Here is a 26,632-nt window from a genome sequence, read left to right on the forward strand (position 1 = left end):
AGCTTGTTGAGGCTAACTAGTTCAGCTTGAATATTGTTACATGATGCAATATGGAATAAGATCTTTTGTGTTGCCATTTGTTTAGGCATGAATAGGATTTATTTGTTTGTTTGGGTAAGTTTAGAAGTAATTGGGAGCTTGGCAGCTATTTTTCTATGGACGTGAAAGACTCTTTGGTAATTTCTTGAAGTTGAGGCTGGGTGTGGCCCAACAGATAAGAGTTGAGTCATCAACGTAGTGGACTATAGAGGCATGATTACTTTCTAGGTGGAAGTCATTAATGAAGTTATTAATGAATCTGGCACTTAGGATAGATCCTTGCAGTACACTGACAGCTACAGGGAAGAACAGTAGAAATGGAATCTTACAATTTAACTACTTAATGTCTATTAAATAGTTAGTTTTGCAGCCAGGTGATTGATGGGGAAGAGATTTGTAGAGGGGCTAGTTTCTGTAGTGGCTTATGATGAGATACCATATTGAAAGTTTTTGAGAGGTCCAAGAAAAGGGCTTATACTAGGTTCCCTGAGATATACATATCCATCCATCCTCAACCGCTTTTTCCCATTTTACACATGAGGTCTGGGTGTCACTTCCACAGTGACAATCATTTTGAGCTAAGGTTTACACCACCGGGTGGCTAGCCATGCACGGAGATATATATATATATATATATATATATATATATATATATATATATATATATATATATATATATATATATATATATATATATATATATATATATATATATATATATATATATATATGGATCCCCTTCAGAAGCTTGAAGTTTAAAAACTTTGAACTTTAAAAGGCTGAGACCATATGGTTGAAGTTCTAAAACTTTGAACTTTTTGAATGGAGATCTCCATACAGTGCAGAACATGATGTTTACTGTTTTCCTCACTATAGTGCAATCTCAGAGTTGGTATATTTATTTAGCAGGGGGTGCTGGGGGCTTGCCCCCCTACAAAAATGTAAAAAAAAAATTTTTATTAGGAAGATTCCACATCAAAGTAAGATTTTCTGATTCAGAGTCTGATGTATCACTATCGTTTCCCCCTTAAGGGGTCTTAGCATGGACAGCGGTCACTCTGGGGAAGTTACATGCTAAAACAGAAATTTAGGGGAGTGTGTAATGCTAATTAGCGATGTGTTCTCCTCCAGAAATGTTAGCAGCTCTTGATCTACTCTATGAGGAAAAAGTGGCATTCACACATTCTGTCCTATGAGAGTACTCACAATACCAGTAAGTAGAGTGGAACCATTGTAGTGTGGGTATGTAAGTACGAGTAAGTGTGTGGAAATGTGTGAGTGTGTGTGCAGGTCTCTGTCAGTTCTTAAATGAGGCTGGGTATGTATATTTGTGTGTCTGTGTGTCATTTTGGGGATGCCAAATCTGTGTGTGTACACGTGTTGTATGTGGTGTAAGTTGGAGCACGGGTGAGTGCTTCTGTCAGTGTAGAAGCTTGACTGTGGATTTGTGTTTGTGCATACATGTGTGTTTGTGTCTGTCTGTGTGTGTATACACATCTGTGTCTGTCTGGTAGTCTGAATGCAGTCATGGGTGCTTGAGTATATGTTTGTATGTGTTTGTGTATATGGCCTGCTAGTGAGTACACTAGCAGTCAGGTCTGATAGCAAAGAGTTGAATCAAGGTCATACTAATGAGACACTAATGAGGTGTTTTTCTGTATGGGTTTACCACATCTCTGAATCATAGATTCTCTCAGTCACTCCAGTTAACCAACCCACATTGGAAAATTAGCATAGGTGTCAAGGATATCTATTACTACTGGCCAATATCTTTCTACTACTACAAAATATACTTATCAAATGTTTAGGGCAAGACCCCTTGATATTTAGAGTTTATTGCTTGTTGCAAAATATAATAGCATTTATGGAATGCAGACAATAAAATCTTAAATGTGTGCATGTCTTTTAGAACAAGTAAAATATGCATATTTTGGTATAGCATATAAAATGATAGAATAGACTTTTTAATGAGAAAATAGTATTGCTGTTCATAATAACAGGCTAATGATATGATTCAGAAACATGCTGTGTTTGTCAGCCTAAAAATGCAAAATGTATCTCCATACAGCACAGAACCGCTGTCCATGCTAAGACCCCTTAAGGGGGAAACCATAGTCGTACCTAGCAATATAGGCTCAGATCTTTATAACTGTAAGAAATTGTATACCAAAATGTTTCAAACCCAAACTACATAGCGGGAGATTATAAGTATAAAGAAACATGCCCAACTTCATGTGGTGTATTTTACTGCAGGTGAGCCTAAATTGTTGGAGGGAAGTCATAATACTAGTGACAAAAACTTTCCTATTTAGGAAGGATATAAAGGATCCAGTACCAATGTATAAATGACCATATCTCAGACCCTTGAGATTTCATTACTGAACTTTCAGACAATAACAGCAAGGAGATCAGAAACAAAATGCAGACAAGACTGGTTTTCTACTCATTGAGATTTCAGGCAGTTCAGTGCTGAATGTGACCCTACTACTTTAGGTGTTGCAAAGCATACAATTTTATATATGCTGCAACTGAAGACAAAGTATTTTTTCTGCTGAAATATAAGACTTTACTACTGATGAAATGACAAGTCAGTAAAGAAGTATTCTTAATCACTGCATTCTACATTTTCAACCCAGTAGCTATTTACAAAAGTCCATATCTTATCCTGCCTTTTATATTTCATTATGAATCTTTCAGATAGTAATAGTGGAAATTTAACTTTTACAGATGGCATATACAGTTCTGCCCTTAGGAATTTCAGTACAGCTCAAAGTTAAATTTGACTCACTACTTTACCTGCTTCAAAGTATGGAAGCTTAAAAATGATGGCTTACAAATGAATGTATATATATATATATATATATATATATATATATATATATATATATATATACTGCTGAAATATATAGGATTTTTATTTTCTGATATAATGACAACTCAGTAAAGAAGTACTATACAATTATGTTATGCATATTGAAGAATAGTTAAGTATAATTCCTCATATAGAAACCAAGTATAATACAAAATGTTACTTGATGACAGTGAAGACACATGAACCCCTGCATCTATAACCTATGTGTAAAAAGATATAGCTCAGTCCTGCTTTTGACACTTCATTATAAAACGTTCTGCCTGTAACAATGGCACCTAAGCTTGCTATTCTATCCCTAGGTATTTCAGTGCAGCTTAGTTGCTGAATTTGAACTCACCACTTTATCTATTTCACAGCATGGCATTTTAGCCATGACATGATATCATGAGATATATATATATATATATATATATATATATATATATATATATATATATATATATATATAGTTGTGTGCTAAAATATAAATGACTTTTACTTTTGATGTAATGACAACTTATTAAAGAAGTAGTCAAAGTTCAAAGTTGCTATTTCAGATTTATAGCCTTATATAAGGCCATCAAGGAGTCTGCAACCTGCCACAAGTGGCAAAAACCTAGCATTGCCAAAATGTCTAATCTACCTTTAAAACCCTAAACTGTGGCAGTTCTTCTAACATCATAAGGTAGTCATTCCTTCAGCTTTGCAACATTTATGTGGAAAACTTTACTCAAGTTTAGATGTTGTTTAATTCATAGGCCAAAGATAGTTCTTATTATGTGTATTAAAGGTATGCTTTATGGATGATAAATTCAAAATGTACCAAAAGAATTACTCTGAAAGCTTTCCAAATCATTTGCAACGTTTCCTTCTTAAAGCCTATAGCTGACTAAAAATAAACTCAGTTTCCTGCATATGAGTAACATAGTTCTTACTGTTCACAACAGTAATTTTACATGTGAAACGCTACTGGAATATTTCCAGTTTATTCATCTTCAAGGCTGTGCTAATGCAAAATGAAGACTTGTATTAAAGATATGGTCTAATTACAGCCACATATATTCATATGACTACATAAGAAGATCTTACTGTGCAGAGCAATAGTCATATAATGGCTAGAATGGATCAAATAAGAAGGCAAGAAATGTGGAAAAGGCATAAATATACTTGCAAGTACAGAAAACTCTTGGAACAACCTCATGTTGATCAGGATCCGACTCAGGAATGGTTAAGGAAAGGTAAATTTAAACCAAAAGATGAAAGGTTAATATTAGCAGCCCATGGTAGTGGACTGCATACGCATTGGTTTAAATGGACTACATACGCATTGGTTTACAAAGTCCATTGAACATGTTGGAGAAACAGACAAATGCAGGTTCTGTAAAACAAAACTGGAAACAAATGTACACCTTGTTGCTGGGTGTGATACACTAATGGCAGAGGGCCTATATATTGAAAGGCATAATAATGTGGCAAGACTGTTGCATTGGGGATTGTGTAAACATCTCAATATTGAAGTAGCTGAGAAGCACTGGAAATATTGGCCACAAAGCATTATAAAGAATGATAAAGTTTATATTACATGGGATCACCCATTACCAACATTTCAAAAAGTAGATGCGAGAAAGCCAGATATAGTAGGCCATGAAAAGAAGAAAAAGTAGCATTATCCACTCAAACTGTTCTAACCAGTGATTACAGTGTCTAATGTACAGACAGATACAAAGTTATAAATTACCAGAATTCAAAGGCAAAAATGAGGGCAATGTGTTAAAAGGATACCCAGACCATTCAACAGTGGTAGGAGCAATGAGTCTCATAAAAAAAGAATTTACTGTCTTATTTAGATATGCTACCAATACATGTAACTCCTTATGAATTGCAAAAGGAGCTGTAAGATGATCTTGTTACCATCTTTATTCATAAATATGCCAACAGGTAGTCTCAGTTCAAGGGCATCTATTACATTATCAATTGGATTAAGTTGTTAATAAAGGATTTCCTGATAAAAAGCCACGTTGAACTGGGTCCAGTGCCTTGATCAAGAATAGTGGGAGAAGTGGCAATGTTTTTTTTTTTTTAGAATAATTTCCAAAAATACAGATAAGACTGACTGATCTGGGACTTTTACTATGGTGGTGAATAAATTACCAGCTCTTTCCCTAGCCCCAGAACCTGAGACCCTTTAAACATCCAATTACTGATATCTGAGTGGATCAATCCACTATAAGTTTAAAGACTGCAAGTCTGAAAATTTCTGGATGCTTGTCTCAAAGTAAAATGGACAGGAATTTAATAAATTAAAATGGAAGGTTAAAATAGAGAATGCTATTCTGACATGTTCTGGAACTGCTCAGTCCTTATAAATAATGGCAAACAGAAACATTAAACAAGCATAATTCAAAGCAAAACAGTTTGAATTCCAAGAAAAAATAACTGAATTAGAAGACAGATCAAGGAGAAAAAAATATCTGCATCAAAGACATGACAGAAAGGACTGAAGGAAGTAGTTGTGTTTTTGGCACAGACATTTTGCATTCACGAACAAGAATTCCTAAGTCAGAAATTCCATCTAAAGAACACAACCTGAATTAAACACCTTTATCCCTGCTGGATGTTTCAGTGGTTGGACATGGCCTGATTTCCTTCCAGCTTGGTAACTGCAACTTTCTACACCTAGGGATGCCCAGCTCAGAACATAAATGTTTACAGTTAGTGCAGAATTCCTAGTGACTTACAGTTATTTACAGGTACTTCTACTTCCTGGACATTACTTCTGTCTTCAACAGTCCCTAATAGTTGCCAGTTCAGTCCCTTACTGCCATTAATGTGTTAGTGTTGGTGTATTTAACCAAAACAGTCTGGACTCTCATGCCCTACCAAAAGAAGCTTCTGTTCCATAACAGTCTGCTTAGGCCCTTGTGTTCTTCTTTCTGATGTCATGCAAGGATCCTAGAGCATAACTTGAAATATCTGGAGTTTACACTTTTTCCTGTCAGGCCCCCTTCCTCTAGAAACTCTTTCCCCTGGCTAAGGGATCCCCCTATACCGTGTGGCTTTAAAAAGTCACTTAAGATGTATTTACTAATTTTGCTTATTATCCTCCATTGACATTGAATCCACCAAAGGTATTCTTAGTTTTAAAAAAGAAGTTATGTTCTTACCATAACGTTCCATGTGAATTGTTCATCTCACCTTTGTTCTTGCACACGGGTTCGGAGCCGATCCTCGGCTCTGAGTCGGCCACATCACCAGCTTTGCATCTTTGAGAAAGCTCGAGGCACAGTGCTATCCCATGATCCTCCGGTGTCAACCCTCCGATCTAGTTTGCTAACACTCAAAGAACCCTACTAGTTACTGCGCCCTAGCGCACAGAAATGCAACTATACTGTCTAATACTGTATCATAAAGTAGAGGAGAAAAGATGCCATACCTGAAGTACAGTAGGAAGCTCAAGAACACCCACATGTAGAGAAGACCAAACTCAGCTCAAGACATGCCCGTTCTCCTAGACCACAGGATGGGGGATGGAGGGGGGGAATGTAAGAACAAAGGCAAGATGAACAATTCACATGGAACGTTATGGTAAGAACATAACTTCTTTATGTGAAATTGTTCGATCTCACCATTTGTTCTTACACACGGGTAGCGTCCCTAACTCCTTTATCCTGGGTGGCTCAAGGGAGAACATTCCTGAGAACAGTGGAACCAAACGTAGTCCTGTCTCTGGAGTTTTTATCTAATTTGTAGTGGGTAATAAAGGTATGTGGTTTCGCCCAGGTTGCCGCCGCACAAATGATATCTAATGGTAAGCGAGTGGCATGGGCCAAGGAAGTAGCAACTGCCCTCATAGAATGAGCTCTAGGATTAAAGGGGAGCTGTTGTTTTGATTCTGCATATACGAAATTTATACAATCCAATAGCCATTTGGATAAAGTAACTTTCGCTATCGCTTGTCCCTTTTTTTGGTCAGCATAAGATACAAATAATTGGTCTGATTTTCTGTATTCCTTAGTCCTGTCTAAGTAAAATCTCAGCTGCCTGTGGACATCCAACTTGTGCAGCATGTATTCCAGCTTATTAGAGTGATTTTTAAAGAAGGTGGGTAGCTCAATAGATTGATTAATGTTTTGAAATGAACAAATCTTTGGAAGGAAGGATGGATTGGTGCGCAATGTTACTCTGTCTGGGTGAAAAATCATGTATGGGGGCCGGACAGACAAAGCCTGCAACTCTGAAACTCTCCGAGCGGAAGTGATAGCAACCAGAAAGAGTGTCTTCCATGATAAAAATTTGAGAAGAGTTGTGGCGGCTGGTTCAAATGGGGGCAGCATGAGCCATGATAACATCAGGTTAAGATTACACGGGGCGACTGGATCACGAAAAGGAGGACGTAGGTGAAAGGTACCTTTCATAAAGGCTTTGCAAAGTCTGTGGTACATGAGAGAATTATCTCCTAGACCAACATGAAAATTGGATATAGCTGCCAGTTGTACCCTTATCGTGGAAGTGGAAGCTCCTTCCTGAAAGAGTGTGGAAAGAAACTCTAATATCTTGTGTACTGGAGCCCCTGATGGATCTATACCCTGTTGTGAGGCCCAGTACACAAAACGCTTCCATTTGCTATTGTATAACTTCCTCATGGATGGCTTATGGGAAGATACAATGATCTGCTGAACTGCAGGGGACAGTAAGTTTGACCTGGCTAAGACGGGAAGTGGAGCAGCCAAGCTGTCAGTTTGAGGGACTTGAGAGATGTGTGGGGAACTCCCGACGAGTGCGTCAACAGATCTGGCACTGGGTCCAGAATCCATGGTTCATCCACCTGATGAGTTTGAAGAAAGGGAAACCAGATTTGTCGAGGCCAGAATGGGGCTATCAGAATTATGGTCATTTCCAGACGTTTGGCTTTCTGCAAGAACTTGGAGATTAACGGGATAGGAGGAAAAGTGTAAAGGAGACCCGGGGCCAATCGTGTACCAGTGCGTCCCTGGGGGCATCCCCCAGAGGGGGTAGTAGGGCAAAGTAGCTTCTGCATTTGGCATTCAATGGGGATGCAAATAGGTCGCAGCAAGGCTGGCCCCATCTGCGGAAAATCATTTCCGCTACTTGAGGTTTGAGGGACCACTCGTGGGGCAACAGGATGGCTCTGCTCAACCTGTCCGCAATCACGTTGGATGTCCCCAGGATGTGCATTGCTGTCAGAAAGTGTCTGGTGGACACAGCCCATTGCCAAATCCTGAGGGCCTCTCTGCACAATGGATAGGACCTGGTTCCCCCTTGTTTGTTTATGTACCAGACTACTGACATGTTGTCTGTCTGAACTGTCACTGTTCCCAGAGGCAAGGACTTGTGAAAGTGCTGCAACGCTAGAAACACTGCCCTCAGCTCTAGGACATTGATGTGCAGATTGTATTCCAAGTTGGACCATTGACCTTGGACTGTTCTTCCCTGAAAAAGCCCCCCCCCCACCCTATCAGGGAAGCATCCGTGGTCATAGTCGCTGTAGGATTGGGTAATACGAACGGTCGGCCTGTTATTAGAGCCTGACTGTGCATCCACCAAAGGAGGTCTCGTTTGCAAGAGTCTGTGATTAGGATCTGGTGAGACAGTGGGAGCTGTCGGTACGACCACTGGGCGAAGAGCATCCACTGAAGAATCCTCATATGCATTCTGCCTAGGGGGACTACAATAAGAGTGGCTGCCATCATTCCTAGGACTCGTAAGATTTGTCGTGCAGGGACTTTCCTGCTCTGAAGAAGGATAGTAATTTGAGTTCTGAGGGCTGATACCCTTAATGGAGGGAAATTGACTCGAGCCAGGGAAGTGTCCAAATCTGCCCCTATAAATGAGATACGCTGTGAGGGCGATAGTGCAGACTTTCCAAAATTGATTGTTATGCCTAGAGAGGAGCAAAGGTTGATGGTGTAATCCCTGGCTTGCACAAGGCAATACTCAGTGGTGGTGGAGAGGAGCCAGTCGTCTAGGTAAGGAAACACCCGGAATCCCTTCTGCCTCAAGTGAGACGCTACTACTGCCATGCATTTGGTGAACACCCTGGGGGCTGTGGTGAAGCCAAAGGGCAGAGCACGAAACTGGTAGTGACTGGCTCCCAGCCGGAAGTGCAGATGATCTCTGGACACTCTGGCCAACTTGATATGGTAGTACACGTCCTTGAGATCTATAGAGCACATCCAGTCACCCTCCTGTAGGAAAGGAAGTATTGACTGAAGCGTGACCATCCGGAACTTTCCCTTCTCCACGAAGGTATTGAGTTTGCTGAGATCCAAAATCGGTCTCCAGTCCCCTGTTTTCTTTGGAACTAAAAAGAACCTTGAGTAAGTCCTGAATCCTATTTGGTCCGCTGGGACTGGTTGGATGACTCTGTTTTCGAGCAGCCTTTTTATCTCTACGACTGCCTGGTCTCGCAGACTGGGTGGAACATCTGGGAGCTTTTTGGGGGCAGGTGGGGTTTTTATAAAGGGAATATTGTAGCTTCTGGTAACTATGCTTTTCACCCAGGAATCTGATGTGAGATTTAGCCAGGCCTCCGGGTATAAAGCTAAGCGACCCCCGACTGCCTCCAGAGTAGGACAGCCGGGCCTGCACTCAGGAGTGCTGGAAGGGCTTCCCAGAGAAAGTCTCTCTGTCGCCCTGATTTTGCGGACCCCCTCTGCCGCCTGGGCGGCGTCTTCCATTTCTTGTCCCTCCTCTGCCTCTGGAGGGGGCATCACTCTGAGTGGGCTGAAAGGATCCCTGAGTCTTTCGGAACCACATTTTTCCGCCTCTATTCCCTTTGGGGTATGGTCTAGACGGGGCGGAAAAATGGACCCCTATGGCAGACAGGGTCTTCCCTTCTTGCTCGCACCTAGTGAGGGTCTCCTTTACTTTGGGGCCAAACAAGGAAGCACCATCAAAGGGGGCGTTTGTAAAGGAAGACTTGAAAGATTCCGCAAAGGAGCATAGGCACAACCAGGATTGCCTCCTCAGAGCAATCACTGAAGCTGCCGCTCTACTCGATCCTTCGGCTGCATATGAAATAAGCCTCATGGACAAGTTCACTATGGAGTTGAGGGTATTAAGCTGTGCTGTCACTTTTTCGGAGACAGCAGCATCTGTGTTACCCTGGAGAGTATCTCCAAGTTCCTTAAGGAGATCTCTCTGTAGACGCGTGAAATGCGTAAGGTAGTTGAGCAATCTCATGGAGAAAGTTGCAGAACTAAATACGCACTTCCCATACCTGTCCATTGTCCTAGAATCCTTATTAGGAGGATGGACAGAGGAAGATGATTCGGACATTTCCTTTTTAGTGGCTGCCGCCACCACCATAGTATCCACGGGAACTCCTTTAATAAGGTAACTCTTGTCTTGAGGGGCTGTGATATATTTGTTAGGTCTACGGGGGACCGGTTCCACTGTATCAGGTGATTCCCAAGCTCTACGGGCTATGAGATCCATTAGCTCGTCAAACGGTGGGGTCACCCAGGAGGTAGAAGGTTGAGCCCCAAATGCCTTCAGCAGTACCGATTCGTCTGCAGAAGGGGTAAGGGATTGCCAATCTCCCCTCTGTTTCAAGATTTCTAAAATGTCAGCAAAAGAGACATCTTCAGAGGGGGACCGTGGGGACCCTTCTGCTTCATCCAAATCAGTATCCGATGTTAGAGATTCCTGTGGGGAATCTATGTGCCTCCTCTTGCACAATCTTTTCCTCAGTACATCCTCAGAGGGGGCTTCTGGGGATGCCTCCGAGGAAGTAGGGGCGCCCTCTGGGGCTTGCTGAGGCATTGGGTCCCGACGCTTAGCAGGGACCAAAGGTACAGAAGCAGAACACGGACCCTTTGGGGAAGGAGAAGAAGATGTCGATGAACTAAGTGTCTGTTAAGACAAGACCTTCCTCATGATGTCGAAGGCACCGGTGTCCCGGTCCGAGGACGCCATTGGTTTCAAAGAAGCCGATAGCTACCCCGGAACTGAAGCCACGGGCTCCGACCCTGAGGATGGAAATGAACTGATCTGAGCCGAGGCTCCGATGGGAAGAGTCGGAACCGAAAGTTTGGTTCGACTGTCCCCCACGGAACCAAGGAAAGACTGTCGGCTCCGAGACCCCCTGGCTGGCTCCGAGGGTGTCGAGGTTAAAGGTGTCGATAGCACAGCTGGAGGCATCAGCACCGAGGGCTCTACACTCATTGGCTCTTTGATTCCTGGCTCCAACAACTCGAGAGGAGGATTGGTCGAAGGGGTGGGAAGGGTCTCGAGTTTTGATACCAACTGGGATGAAACTTCGATGAGTTTGGACAGAGCTGAGTTCTCCATTAGCTTCTGTACCACTCGGTTGATGTCGGAATCGGAAAGCAGCCTCGAAGAACGGGTCAAAGGGGCCGAAGCCGTCACCGAGCAAAGGATTGAAGGCGGTGGTAACTCCGATACCGGCTCCAACATGGTAGTCTCGATCAGAGACAAGGACTCGACGCCCGACCCCAAGGTCTTTGGAGCCAGCGTCTGAATCTGGAAAGAGGTGCTCAGAGCCGAGGACTTAGGCTCTGACACTCTTGAAGACTTCGACTCCTTCGAAGACTTGGACACTTGTTCGGTCTTGTCCAGGGCCTCTTGAAATTCAGGTTTAAGCAACCCTCTGTCAACCAACTTCCTGCGTCTTTCCAGCATGACCCTCCCACTGAAGGAATGACATATGGAGCAGTCTTCCTGCAAGTGGAGAGGGCCAAGACAGTAGACGCAGGAGGAATGATTATCAGTTATGGACATTTCTTGTCCACACTGACACCTCTTGAAGCCTGATTTGGCTTTCTCAGACATTTTAACTCTATGGTTATGAAAAAATATATAGCAAAAAACACAGCACACTAATATATAGGAACACACACTATATATATAAGTATATGTATATATATATATATATATATATATATATATATCTATAATAATAATAGACAAACAGTTTAACACTATCTAACTATGTAATATAAAAGTATATGGGAAAAAAGTTAAGGCAAAAAAACTACAATAATATATAAAAATTACTGTCAATCCTGACAGAAAAATCCAAGGCCTTAACTGAAGTAAATACTAACTGTTTTAAACTATTTTTATCTAAGAGAAAAAACACACTCTATTAACTAACACTCTCTACACTACTATATACTACTTATAAAACTACTTTAAGCACTAATTCTAAACTACAACTTCGAAAAGAAAGTGAAATATAATGAAAATATACTTGCCCGAGCCTCTCAGTATGCGATCTGTTGCTAGCGGCAAACTAGATCTGAGGGTTGACACCGGAGGATCATGGGATAGCACTGTGCCTTGAGCTTTCTCGAAGATGCAAAGCTGGTGATGTGGCCGACTCGGAGCCAAGGATCGGCTCCGAACCCGTGTGTAAGAACAAACGGCGAGATCGAACAATTTCACATTATAGCTTACTTACCTATGCTCTGTGCTGCATGCTGCAAGTTATTTTTATTTGTATTTTAATTTAAAGTGCTTGGGAAACAAACATTCAGATGCTTTCAAATAAAAAAAAAAAAGTTTTTCACTGCAAATGACTACTGTGTGCATGGTCCCCTCTTTTATCCCCCTCCCATTAACAAAGTGTCAATTATTTCTGTTCTATAATAGATGCTGGTAGTCAACTCAGGCTGCCCCCTTTTCCACAGGAGTCTCACATAACTCAGCCAAGACACTATTCAAAAGGATGCCCAAAAGACACTCTATTGATGCTGATGGACTATCTTGGTAACTCGTTCATCTCTTTCTGCTCCTTTCTAAATGTTTGGAAGCAGACAATTAAAGTGTCTCCCCTCAAAACAAACTCCCATATAACTTTAGTCCAGTCTCAGTCCTATACATCCTTTAACTACATGTCTGGAGTCTCACTTTCTACAGTTCAAAGAATAGCTCTGCCAACATGGCCTCCAACATCCCAGCAATATGACTTTAGGGTAAGCTATAGGACCACAACAACTCTGCTGACTAACAGACTCAGCTCAAAGAAACATATAGGCAATCTCTCTGGAGCCTCTACTTTATAAGTCTTACAAAGATTTTTAATTCATTATCCCTGAACCTTCTTCAAGGTAAGCGGCAAAAAATCATGTTAACAGCAGTTCCACCTCATGGATTTCACATTCATGGTTGTAAAAATTGATCAGCACGCATCTAACCTCTCCCACACTGAGACAAAAGAGTCCCAGGACTCTGGCTTCATGAGCTACCTCTTTTTCTCCATTTTCCTAAATACTCCTCCCTATTTGTTTCATAATCACATCTCGCATTTTGTGTGTGGACAACTTAAAAAGTATCTGCCCATCAGTTATAAAACATTTCTTCTAACAAGACCTGTCAAATCTGTATAATTAGCAGTACTTAGAAAATATTTTTATTGCTCTCAATAAAAATAATGCCACCCTTCCAGAAACTTGAGCAAAGCTACAACAGGTCTATAAGCAATGGCAAATCATTTTTTAGCAATAAAAATACTGAGACCAGTTCTACCATTAAAGATCATGAACATCTCCATTATTACACAAGTGTGCTCTTTGTACCTCGAAATAAATAAATGGTTAAGTCTGCCTAAAAATCAGCACATTGTCTACCTTCAAATCCAGACAATGAATAGTAAGGGGAAACCTCTGTTAATTTATATACAGACTTTCAAAACTGAATGCTGCTTACCTCCAGCCAGCAAAATGATCATGTCAACAAACCATCTCTCTCTCTTTGTACCCCTCAGCCTCTCAATAAAGCTTCCCCTAAGTCCATACCTTAACATTTCCATATCTGCTCCAACACCATACCTCTCAACCTCAGCTGAAGAAATATGAACAAATGCTAAAATAATACAGGACAAAGGCCCAAAATAATGAGACAGATTTTAAATATTGCTCATATAAGCTTAGAAATTTACTAGAATAACAGGATTTGTGTTAGCATGCATTTTCTGAAGGATATGAAGTCTGAAACTCTAATGTATTCATTATTCACTGACCTCAATCTGCAGTGATTTGCCAGAAAACCACAAATTTTATGAGGAACTGGTAAAATATGAGGCAACAATGTGGACAGTTGAAAGGTATATCCAACACTTGAAGGAACCTTCTCACAAATGTTAGATCTGTGCCTGATTTTGCTTCCCTTCACAACTTCCTGTTATCCCAGCTCAGACTACGATGCTACAGAGCCTAGGCTGTCTACCCTTGCAAATGAACAGCTGTGGGCCAGAGGCCCAACATACTGACTTACTTTGGGAGCATTAACAAGGACACCCAGTGTAGGCTCACACTGGTGGCCTTATTCTATTTTCCTTTATATGCTTTCTACTGTTTAGTTTTCACATTAATTCTACATGTTGCTAGTAAACCAAAATTAGCAACTTACCTGAGAGGTGCTGTGAAGCAAACTACATGTAATTACTTCATCTTCAGCAGAATTATTTATAACACAGTTGTTTGTCTTTATGCCCTATGACTGATGTGGTTTGTGCCTTGTGAGTTGTGATCATTGCTGAAAAGGTTCTGTGAGAACCAGCACACCTTCCTATTTAACAAATGTTAAATAAAAAAAAATTAAATATATGGTATGCAGATACATTCTTTGCTGAACCAACATCAAATTGCTCACATAGGCACAACATGTGACAGAGTAAAGTCAAACAAGAACCTCTCATTAGTATGAATCTAGATATACACAGGTCTACAAGGATATAATGCACCAATGGAAAATAACTAGCCCCCACAATTAACTCTTTCTATATGCACAGTCCCTTTATGATGCAGTTTGCTGTCATGTAGAAGACCCCTTTAAACAGAGACACACAACTATTCCCTCAAAAGATGGAAAAGGCAGAACTTACTAATTTCACTGCACACACTTTCATGACCATAGCATAAGCATGCGATCACAACAGTCAACCCAAGGTACCTGCCTAGCATAGTGAAGAAGATGATAGTCCATCTTTCATACATAGTGTCTGCACTAGCACTGGTGTTACAAGACAATTCAGAAATTGTTTAGTGGGGTTTTGCTCAAACTGTGAGGTCCAGCTGGACCAGCAATACCATAAACAGAATGTACAACAGTGACATAAGGTATTCTTATCGCATATACAGATGTGTGCAACAGGAGGCATATCCAACAACAAGCCAGTCCACATAATCTGCTCATCACACAAAGAAGCCCCTAGCATTGTTGTGTGTACATCTTCATCATGAATTTTCTTTCCCAGACCACACTGCTCACACATGCAACCCTAATGGGAGAGCAAAATACAGTCGAGGAGCTTACCAACTCAACTTGTTCAGTACACAAACCACAAACTATATCAGCGACAGGTAATCTGTTTATTTATTTACACATTGTTGTCCAAGTTAGTCTCACTAGACCAATGGCTTCTTTTCAGAGGAGACCTAAGGTGGTAAACCTGCTGATTAAGGGGAGATAATAAAAAAAAAAAAAATGAAGGCAGCAACACTTTTGCCACATGGCATATTTGCTGGCCACAGTCGTGAAGGTCTCATACCAATTTGTAGTTTATAGATATGAGCCTATTTAATGTTCTGAAGTTGCATTCTACATCACTATATTAAGTACTGTTGAAAGAAAATAATGAGTGCGTATCTGGTCTGCATGCAACATTTTCTCAGACTTTCTAAGACTGTATTACAGACTTAGAAAGTGGGACCCCTAGTGCCCTTTGCTAGGGTTAATGCTGCTCTTGAGAAGTTCACTTGTATAGCATGGTTGAGTTCTGTTGTGTATGTTCGAGCTACTTTAATGTCAAATTGAAAACACCAACACAAAAAGGTTGGACATACACAATATCAAAACCAAAAAATATCGAATTTAATAATATCAAGAAAGGAAAACAATTCCCTCTCCTGATATTAACATAAAACCCCCATAACACTAGTCTCAAATTCATCTGAATAGTGGCAGTGTTACGGGAAAGTTTTTAGGAATGTAAGGTGTAGGGTTAGTTTTGAGGAAAGGGGCAGCATTAGAGTTAGGGTTAGCACTCATTCCTAAAGAGGACTGGGGGCTCGAGTAATGGGTGCTAACCCTAGCCCTGTACCTTACCTTCATAAAAACCATCCCATAACACTGCCGCTACACAAGACACACTTGGATGCACAAATATTCACAAACAACACTATATCTCTCCCCTAACCTAATCCTGATCCTAACCCTAAAATGCACAGACTTGCGCACAAACATACAACACCTATCCTTCACTCATCCCTGACCCTACCCCTAACTCACATACTCATACTTCCAACTCCACTTACTTGTCTTGACATGACACAGCATTGACATATCTACCACTCAGCTATCTGTAGTACTGACATTAATCCACACCCCTTGCATTTATCGAAGAAAAGGCATTTGACAAAATGCGGACCAATGCTACATTAATCCATCATTTTGAAGCACAGTGCAGTTTTGTGTTGCTTCTGTGAGATACTAGTGCTATATCTTACATACATGCATATCTTCTTTATTTCACAAAATACAACAAATACTAGTATTGTCTATCTATGTAAAATAAAATTATTTTTTTCTTGTAGGTGTTGTGATGGTGTCTGTTCAGAAGGACAGTAGTGGACATCTCACCTTTGTGGCTTCTCCCCAGAATGACAAGTACAACAGCATTGAAGTAGAGTCCATGGTGACATTAAAAATGAATCGAAGACAAACAAAGATCCATTGCAGGAATCACAGCTCAGCATGCAGGGCAATTCTGCACAAAAGCAAGGGTCCCAGCAAAAGGTAATTCACTTAGAAAACACACTTGCTGTACCTGTTTTAACTGTAACAATGTTACAGCATGAAAAGTCCTGATCATAATGAGTGGTACGTGGTAAGTGGGATTCTCATTTACAAAAGGACTGGCCTAGACCTGACAACAGCAAAGGCCTCCATCCACCATCACCTTTGCATATGGGCAGCATGTCAAACAGCATGCAATTGTCTGACACAACAGCAGAAAGCACACAGCACTGTACCATGCCTGTTATGACCCATTTCTAGTGTCTTTGAGTCCAAACCATCAAAGGCACAAGTTTGTTATGTAGCTGAGGAACTAGAAAAACATTTCTTATTGCACATGCACCTCATAGCTGAGCTAAAATTTGTTGATTTTTTCCTTAAATTCTGCCTCTTCCACAGAAAATACTATGCAACTGTTTTTAAATATATTTATTCAGCCACAGTCAATTAACTGGGTGTGTGATGCCTAACATTATAGTTGTATAATCAGACACAGAAGTGCAAATTTAATTTCAAGAGAATGACATAAGTCATACTTCAAGTACAACAATTACTTCATGCCTTTCACATTTTAAAAGAAGCATTTGATAGGGTCAGTGCTAACAGAAATCGGTACAGAAACAGTGGTCTCGAGCTTACAGACGGGTTGGTGGTTTTGTGCAGAGGATTAAATTACGAGCTACTAATGAGCTTTATTTTGTCATCCTAGGTTAGATTCCCTTGGTCTCCATTTGCCTACTTTTTGTGTAACTGAGCAACTTACTTAACCATATAGTGTACCTGAGTCAAACCTAAAATAGCCATGTGTGCCTAGTGGGTTTATCTTTTTAACAGAAAAGGTTGTATAGCACAACCAAAAACTGATAAAACTGAGTCTATGCAATAAAAGTATCATTCAGATCTGTACACAAGATCTACTATGACATAACTACAGTAGGAGCAAGGCAAGCCAGCACTGGTGTCAAAAAGCCACAGTTCTTGGTTACTGAAATATAACGCTTTAGAGTAGCACTGACAGTCTAAGGAGGAAGCATGGGGCAGAAAAAATGTACCAAGTCTGAACACTAGTGGCTAACTGATAGATAGGTAAAGATGTTATTGCCCAAGTTCTAGAAAAATAAAGAGGTTATTAATATTTTTAAGTAGCAATGCTATTTCTATTTTTGCTCCATCCTTTCTATTCAATGTTGTTGCTGTTGTTTTGTCTTGTTACATACCACAAACTGCTGTTTCCCATCTTGCTCATTGTCACCAAAAGGATAAGTCTACTGAGATTGTAATGACTTTAGTGGGTGATGATACCAAGTCCACTTTACTACTCGTGTGGTGGAAATAACAGATATGTATCCACCACGTCAGCTGATATATAATCTTCTGCATAAATATCAGATATGTACACAGCAAGTCAGCTGATACATAACCTTCTGTGGAAATAGCAGATAAGTACATGCCATGTCAGCTGATATATAGCTTTCTGTGGAAATAACAGATATCTACATACCTTGTCAGCTGATATATAACCTTCTGTGGAAATAGCAAATATGTTCATGCTATATATATATATATATGTATATATATATATATATATATATATATATATATATATATATACAGAGAGAGAGAGTCTTCTGTGGAAATGACAGATATATGCTCAGCATGTCAGCTGACATATAGCTTTCTGCGGAAATAATAGATATGTACTCGCCTTGTCAGCTGACATATAGCCTTCTGTGGAAATAACAGATATGCACATGCCAAGTCAGCTGACATATAACCTTCTGCGTAAATAACAGATATGTACTCAATATGTCAGCTGAGCTATTGCCTTCTGCGTGGGGGTAAATGGTCAGATTTCTTCCCCTTATGGTGTTCACAGAATAGCACCTGTTGGAATGTTCTCTTCTTTTGATGCTTTAGGGTGTGCATGCCTCCTTCTGGAACATCTCATAGTATCACACACTTGCTAAAACAGCCACCTTATAAATGTGCATTCAGTGTAAGAATAGGTGACAACCACTCTGAATGAAGATAGCTGCACTCTGAGGTGACTCACAGCTTGGTATTGGGTCTTATTCCCTTGTCATTATTTATTAGTTACCTACTGGTCTCCTTTCCAGAATTGCAATTAACCTATTATGCAGAAAATGTTGTTCTCCTCTTAAAAGACTGCAAGAGGACTTTAACCAAATACTTCTTCTGATTTACTACAAATAACCTCATTCTGAATTCCTCAAAATCAGCAACTGTGCTGTCTGGTACCAGTCAGAAGCTCCAACATGCAAACTCTTTATTAATTAAAGAGTATGGAGACATGCCAATTTTCTAGGTAGCTAGATATCAGAGACGTAACCTACTCCTCTAACACCCAGTGCCATTCCCAAAGCTGGCACCCCTTAACTCTTAAGTTAAATACCAAGAAAAAAATGTCTGTTCTCTGACCTGTCTCCAAGGTACTAGTGCAAAGTCAGATGTTGTGTGCTCCTCCAATCAAGAAGTAGCAAAATAAAGGAGCCATTAGTTAGACCAGGGCTTCTTAAACTATAGGTCATGGCTCCATATGGGGTTGCATAACTGAAAGTTGGGGTCATGAAAAATTTGGAGACTGCCTTTGATGAACAACATATTGTCCAAAAAAAAAATAAAATCATATGTTGTCTTTTTTTTTAAGGGCTTTCATTAGGAATGCCATTTGTGTCCAGTCGCACAGATGCAGAAGACAAAAACAGGTCGGAAACACCTGTTGCGTCTGTGCAACTGATTGTTTACATCTTCATTTTCCATGAGCTTTTGAATTCCAGACTACAACAGGGAAGTGATCGGTAGGTGTGTGTGTGTGTATTTTTGCCTAACTTTCATTTTTTGAACAGTTTAATTCTGTACTTAATTAGGTTTTCAGCCTGTCTTCTTACATTTCCACTTAAAAGGAACTGTATTTTCCTACAATGGTTTATCTCCTTTTCTTTTTAAACTTTTAAATGCAAGCTCATAGAATGTTCCCCTTCTTGTTTACATTTTTATCTTTAAAATCATTTCTTCTATAAGACACTTTTCAGCTACTGTTTGGCTTTTATGCAGCAGCAGCTTATAGTTATGGTACACCAAGATGGCATTTTCAGTAGATGTCTATTGTGTCACAGGAAGATATTGTCTTCTTAAATTGTCCTAGTAGTGCCAGAAAAGGGTCTGCAGACACAAGTGCTTATCTGGTTAATAAATATAAATAAAACATATATTATCATTCTTGTTACTAACTGCATGCATTTTGTGTCCTACTGAAGATAAAAAAGTACAGCAGATTATACTGAAAAAAGATGATGATTGCTAGATTTGGGGAGAAGAGGTTTAATTGGAGGACTGGCTGTATTGCTTCAGCTAAGCACAAAGAGGGAGATCAAGAAATTAGAAGGAATAAAAAGAAACAGACAAAGCAATAACAGTAGAGACACTGAGACAGGAAAATCAAATTAGTAGGTTACTCATAATTAGGTAAGGCATCCACTTGCATTTTGCCTGTGCCTGGTTTTAATGCTTTGAATTAATACCTCAGTGGAATTTCAGGTAGTTGGATGGCAGGAGGTTGCCATTTGTTCCTCAATTTGAAGTGTTCAGGTAGAGGTAGTGCATGTAATGGAGGAAGGGATTTCAGTGGATCTAGCTGTTATTATATGCAGAGACATTAATTTTATTTTGTGTTTGCGTATGATTTGGGGCACTTGGAGAATAAAATCTTTGACGTCACTTCTTATTCTGATGTGTATACATTATTGTTCTGATTATATATTCAGATTTCAAAATCTATTTCTGCACATGTGGCTGTGTTGGGATTGCTGTTTAAAAATTCAGTGCAGTGGCACTGACAAACTGTAGTGAAATGTTTAAACAAAAGGATAGTAACTAATGGTAGAACCAGGTTTTAGGTTAATGTTCATACATCAAAGTATGAGATGGCACAATGTGAGCAGTGTAAAAATCACACTGGAAGATGCATTGAAGCTTTGTTCTTCTATCCTTACATCCTCCAACATATTCTTATTTATGTTATTGGCTGAACTACTGTAGTTGTCAGACACGAATAAAACAATTGTCAGCTGAGTGTTTTAATGTACTTGGCTATCTGACCACTGAAGCAAATTTTAATATGCTGTTTGAAATAGTTTTGCCAATGACACTTTTATTAGTGTATGAGGTAATGGTTCATAATCAGATTTTAACTATTGTAGATATGCATATTGACTGACATTGGTGGGCTGTAATGATAGAAGTTTGAGTAGCCTTTTATGGTTGAAATGTTCTGAATTGGGCAGTTTTGTCATTATTGGTTCATATCTTTTGTTTCATTGCTTAGTGGAAAAATGTTCAAAACAATAAATTTAAACATGGTCTACCAAGTGGTGCTGTATTATTATGCAAGGGATATAATTTAATTATTATAATTTAATATGATCAGGAAGATGAATCAAAGAACTTCTGCATGGTCCTAAAAATGTGTGCAAGGGGCCTATGATTTGAAAATAGCCCAAAGGTAAATGTAATATGCCACTGGCCAGATGCATTTTCTTTGAACGTGGGTTTCAATGCTGTTTCAGTGAATGTGAGTTTCAAAGGCAGAGAAGTTTTAATGCTAAGTCTGTTTTCATTGTGAGACTGTATTGCTTTGTTTAGCAAATGTCTATCAGCGTTTGTGCTATAAAATTTGAAGTAAAAGTTTTAAATTAAATCCAAGTATCTTTAATTATTGTAGAAGTAAAGCAAAAAACAGTGTACACACTGAGAGTTTTGAACATTGTTTATGGCAACTGGGGAGAAATGGAGAAATAGCCAAGTAATGGGAAACTGGAATGGCTGTGGTGGGGGAAGTACCAAAATTACATGCATTTTGCTTTCATGTACATGTCCACAATTGAAATTTTGAATTAAGCACAACAAACAAATTTAATTTCATAAACTGAAGCTAGTATTTATTTGAAAACTTTTATATTTATTTTTATTTTAGAACAAAAAGATGTTTCATTTGTTATGGATAAGTGGCTAAATTTAGACAGAAGTGATAAAATATAGATGACAATGTGGCAGAGTCTTCCCTACCAGGTTGTAGTACTCAAAAAGTGGCACCTAATTTGACAAGAAAAAGAAAATATGTGGAATCATTATTGCAATATGGATTTACTTATAATACTTATGATGGTGTGCAACAACCTCTTTGCTTAATTTGTAATGAGGTTTTGGCTGCGGAGAGCATGAAACCATTCAAACTAAAATGACATCTTGATACCAAGAATGGAGCCTACTGCAATAAACCAAAGGAATATTTTGAATGACACACCACGTAAATGTTTTGAATGACTTTTAAAGTCTACAAATGAAGAAAAAATGTTTTGAGAAATTTGTTACTGTGAAAGAAAAGTATTTACTTGCATCTTATGAAGTTTCTTATTTAATTGCAAAAAACTAAAAAGCCCTACACAATAGGAGAAGATCTAGTATTACCTGCAGCTATTAAAATGTCAGAAATAGTTCATGGGAAAAAGTATGGAGATGAAATTCATAAAATTCCTTTATCAAATGAAACTGTTTCCAAAAGAATTTCTGAAATTAGTAATGACCAATTCCAGCAGCTTAATACTAGGCTTAAGTACAGCCCAAAGTTTGCAATTCAGTTGGATGAAACAACTGATATCTCTAACAAGACACAGTTGTTGGTTCATGTAAGATATGTTTATAAGGGAAGCATATATGAAGAATTATTGTTTTGTCACCCTTTCAAAGGGCACACAAAAGGGGAAGACATATATCTTAATTTCGATGAGTTTTTCACAAATAAATGTTTACGATGGAGAAATTGCACTGGAGTCTGTACTGATGGTGCTGCAGCAATGATGGGTAAGAATGTTGGATATGTAGAAAAAGTAAAAGCCATATCACTTTTACTCACTGCATGATCCATCAGGAGGCACTTGTAGTCAAAAATATATCACCAGAGTTAGATGTTGTGCTTCATGGTTATTTCAAAATCATTAACTTCATTAAAAGCCATGCCCTTAACAGTTGTTTGTTTTCAAACCTTTGCAAAGATATGGACTCCAATTACAAATGCTTATTACTACAAGGAGAGATAAGGAGGTTCTCAAGAGGGCAAAGTTTAAACAGATTATTGGAGTTGAAAGATGAAGTGGTTATATTTTTGACTGAGCATAAATCCAATTTTGTTGATTTTTTTGCAATGACTTATGGTTTTTAAAACTGTTATTTGTCAGATATTTTTGAAAAACTGAATGATTTAAACTTGTCACTTCAAGGAAAAGACTGTAACACATTTATGTTAAAAGATAAAATTGAAAGTTTTATTAAAAAGTTAATACATGGAGGAATAAGGTAGAAAATGGTTCTTTAGAAATATTTACAGCTACAGATTTTATAATTGAAAATAACCTTCCCAAAGATTTAATTGTAAACGTTATAATTGATCACTTGTGTCTGGAGACAAAATTTCAAATTTTAATTCTCAAAAACAGGTTTGGCTTCAGAAACCCTACTCCATTGAAATGAAAAATGTCAGTCATCTGCCATTAAAAGCTCAAGAAGAATTTGCTGAGTTATCAAGCGACAAAGGTTTACAACTTGAGTTTCCCAAAAAAATGTTAAATGAATTTTGGCTTGGGATTAGGACAGATTGCCCAAAAATTTCTAAAACAGCCCTAAACATACTTCTGCCATTTTGTACCACATATTTATGTGAAGTGGCGTTTTCAGCACTGATGATTATAAAATCAAAATACAGATCAACTCTGAAAAATGTTGAAGATGACCTGCATCCTGCACTACCAAATATTCAGCCAAGATTTAATTTTTTACATAAGAATAAAGAAGCACACCCATCTCATTAGTATGCAAATGTGCTTTTGTCTTTAATAAATGGTAATAAGTGGTAACATTATATCTATACCAAATAATTGTTTGCAATACATTTATTTTTGATTTATCATTAGCAAATGTAAATGGTAATAAATGGTAATATTATATTTACACCAAAGAATGTTTTGAAATAAATTTATTTTTGATTTATTATCAGTAAATGTAAATGGCAATAACTGGTAAAATACCAAAGAAATGATTTGAAATAAATTTCTTTTTGATTTATTATCAGTAAATGTATTATTTGTATACTTATTTTATATACCTATATATCCGGTGTCACATAAAATTTACTCTTGCGAAAATTGGGTTGCGAGTGGAAAACGTTTAAGAAGCTCTGAGTTAGACAACACATAAAGTACTGAAGCAAATGCTTTGCTTCAGTCATGTCCACAAAAGCAGTATTTCCATACTGGCATTCAGACATGCTAGTACAAAAGTTAATACACTACCATGTGATGACTCCCCATTACACTTTGCACCTGGGATGGCTGATCCTTCACCCCATCCTAACTATGTTTCCATTGACTATAAATATCTAGGACAATTTTTAGATTCAAGCCTTACCTTTATATTACACATGCAAACAATAGGTGGTAAGGTTTTACAAGAACTCAAGATTTTCTATAGGTTTGTAAAGTCGCATGACAACAGAAGAAAGGAAAGCAATAGGTATTAACCTGCTTATTGCAAGACTTGAATATTAATTTCTGCTACTCACGTGTCACTGTACTGGCAACACAAGTCTAAATAACATCTGTCCCTTTACCTCACTTTCCCAAGACAGATTATGCCAAAGTTTAACCCTGCAATGACAAACTGTCTACCCATCACCACAAGGTCCACTATATTATTAGACACACTTACTTTCAAATGATTACCTTTTAAATATTATCAATCACTTACACAAAAACTGTCAGTAACATCCTTTAACTACTCATTAAACTGCATTGAGCAGGTCTCTCTAACAATCTGTCACTCCATTTTCACAAATAATCTAGGGTAAAGGTCATTCACTAATGTGGTTCTACTAGCTAGAAAAGTTTAGTTGCTCATATTAGGAAAAAAATACATTTTATTGACCTTCAAAAAGAAGTTAAAAGAGCACTTTATGGATACCTATAAGTGTTACTGTCTTTGAGACAACGAAATATGATTAAATCAACAACCAATCTATCTGTACTACCTTAATATTATATATGCACTGGTGTTAAAATATATATGTTGTACTTATATGCATTCATGATATAACATTTCTGTTTATTAACAAACAAAATAAAATAATATGCCTTTTGGTATGGGTTGTAGTTCAGAAGGTTTTGAGAACAGTTTATTTACCTGATTAACAGACAAACAAATAAATAAATGAAGGAATGAATAAATAAATAAATAAAATAATAAAGATGGCACCTGTAACAAAACATCTGGCCTTGTTCTCAGTCTCAGAGGAAAATAAAATAAAGGTGGTCAAGAGAAAGGGTAAGAATGAGGCACAAGAGTTCAAAGAATCTAGGAGGTAGTGAACACAGACCTAGGAATTCAGAAAAGAAAAGAAAAGGTTAGGGAGGGACAGAAAGGGGGAAGAGGGGAGAGATGGCATACTGTAAACCAATGTCTAGAATCAATGAAAAGATTATAATAAGGGAAACAGTGTATAGGAGAAATAGAACAAAACAGAGATATCAGCATTTGAAACTGAGGAGACAGAAAAAGGGAAAATAGACAAGGGGCAATAATTTGTGCCGTAGCTCTCCACCACATTTTTTCTAAGTACCTTTCTATTCACTGTCTCACTGTCTCCTTGCACCACTGTGCTTCTTTCTAATGCTTTTTATTTGCATTCTTATTTTATTTTTCTCTGTATTAAGCTAGTCTGTTGGGGTAGTATTGGACCCAAGCATTTTTACAAACGTTTGAGCAACTGCCCCTGAATTCATTTGCCTGTGGTGCCCTCACGAGTGATATAATTTCGATGTATCTTTTACCAAATCTATAGTCTGTGGTTAATAACTGGTGTCTGATGCCACCCCATTGGATCTTTACTCACTGGATAATTTCTTTTTTTTCCCTCAAAACATTTTTTATTTTCAATTAAAATAACATTTACATAATATTTTTAAATGTTATTTTAAACAACAATATACAATATTTACAATAGCCTGACTTTCAATTATATACACTCTATGTTATTAAATATAGAATTAACAGATCAACTATCAGAGATACAATACTGATTATTGCAGAGTGTCCAACAAAGATATAACTTTCTTCCAATCATTATTTACCAGTGGCCTGGGATAGATTCATAGTTCTTTGATTTTTATTTCTATCAATGCTGTTGTCTTCAGTAAAGTGTAGAATTCTTCCAAGGTCGGGGGTGTATTTGAATTCCACCTTCTGGTTACGCATTTCCTAGATATAGCAAGTATTGTCCATAACACATACATATTTGTCTTATTCAGGTAGGGACCTTCATTTACATTTAGTATAATCAATGCTTTAGTTAAGGACTGGATAGTTTCTCTACTCTCCTGGATTACCCCTCATTAGTCAGCTTATCTCTGGGATGTTGACTGATTGTTCTCTTGGGTAATTTGTATTTTTAATTTCAGTGAGCTTTTTAACATATTCTTTTGACTCTGTTTTGTGGCTAGTTCTAGTGGTCCCTTTACCATTTTAGTCTAAAGAAGTCCATGATTTCAGATGAAAACACTGACCTTTAAGGGCTCAGTAAATCATGCAATTTGGTGTTTCACATTTGTCCTGTGTTATTTTTTTTTTTTAAATTTATTAATGAATTATGTTATGTCACATTATTTATTACTATCTCTTACTAGCTCAGGGAAATCATTTGGAATGGAGTTCTGCATCTGCCCTGAGGTCAGTTTTCGAATGGAGGATGCTAATGGGAAACAGACCGAAGACAACTGCTTCAACCCATGGAGTCTACACTGTCACCAAACACAGCTCACACGCATGTCCTCTGAATGTCGAGAAAAGAAGATCCAGCGTATCCTTTTGTTTTTGGTTAGTGAAGAAAGAACTACT

General features: G+C 38.4%; 1 protein-coding gene across 2 annotated transcripts in view; it reads left to right on the top strand.

The window, feature by feature from the left end:
- IP6K3 (inositol hexakisphosphate kinase 3) overlaps positions 1-26,632 on the top strand; it is a 200,874-nt gene that overhangs the window by 131,119 nt on the left and 43,123 nt on the right. For both annotated transcript variants that reach the window (XM_044076488.1, XM_044076489.1), the window contains exons 3-4: positions 16,471-16,672; positions 26,422-26,594. In XM_044076488.1, the coding sequence (XP_043932423.1) occupies positions 16,471-16,672; positions 26,422-26,594 (375 nt within the window). The remainder of the gene's footprint in view (positions 1-16,470; positions 16,673-26,421; positions 26,595-26,632) is intronic.

The sequence above is a fragment of the Protopterus annectens genome, chromosome 7.part0, assembly GCF_019279795.1.
Source record: "Protopterus annectens isolate FY-2018-M chromosome 7.part0, PAN1.0, whole genome shotgun sequence".
Lineage (NCBI taxonomy): Eukaryota > Metazoa > Chordata > Ceratodontiformes > Protopteridae > Protopterus > Protopterus annectens.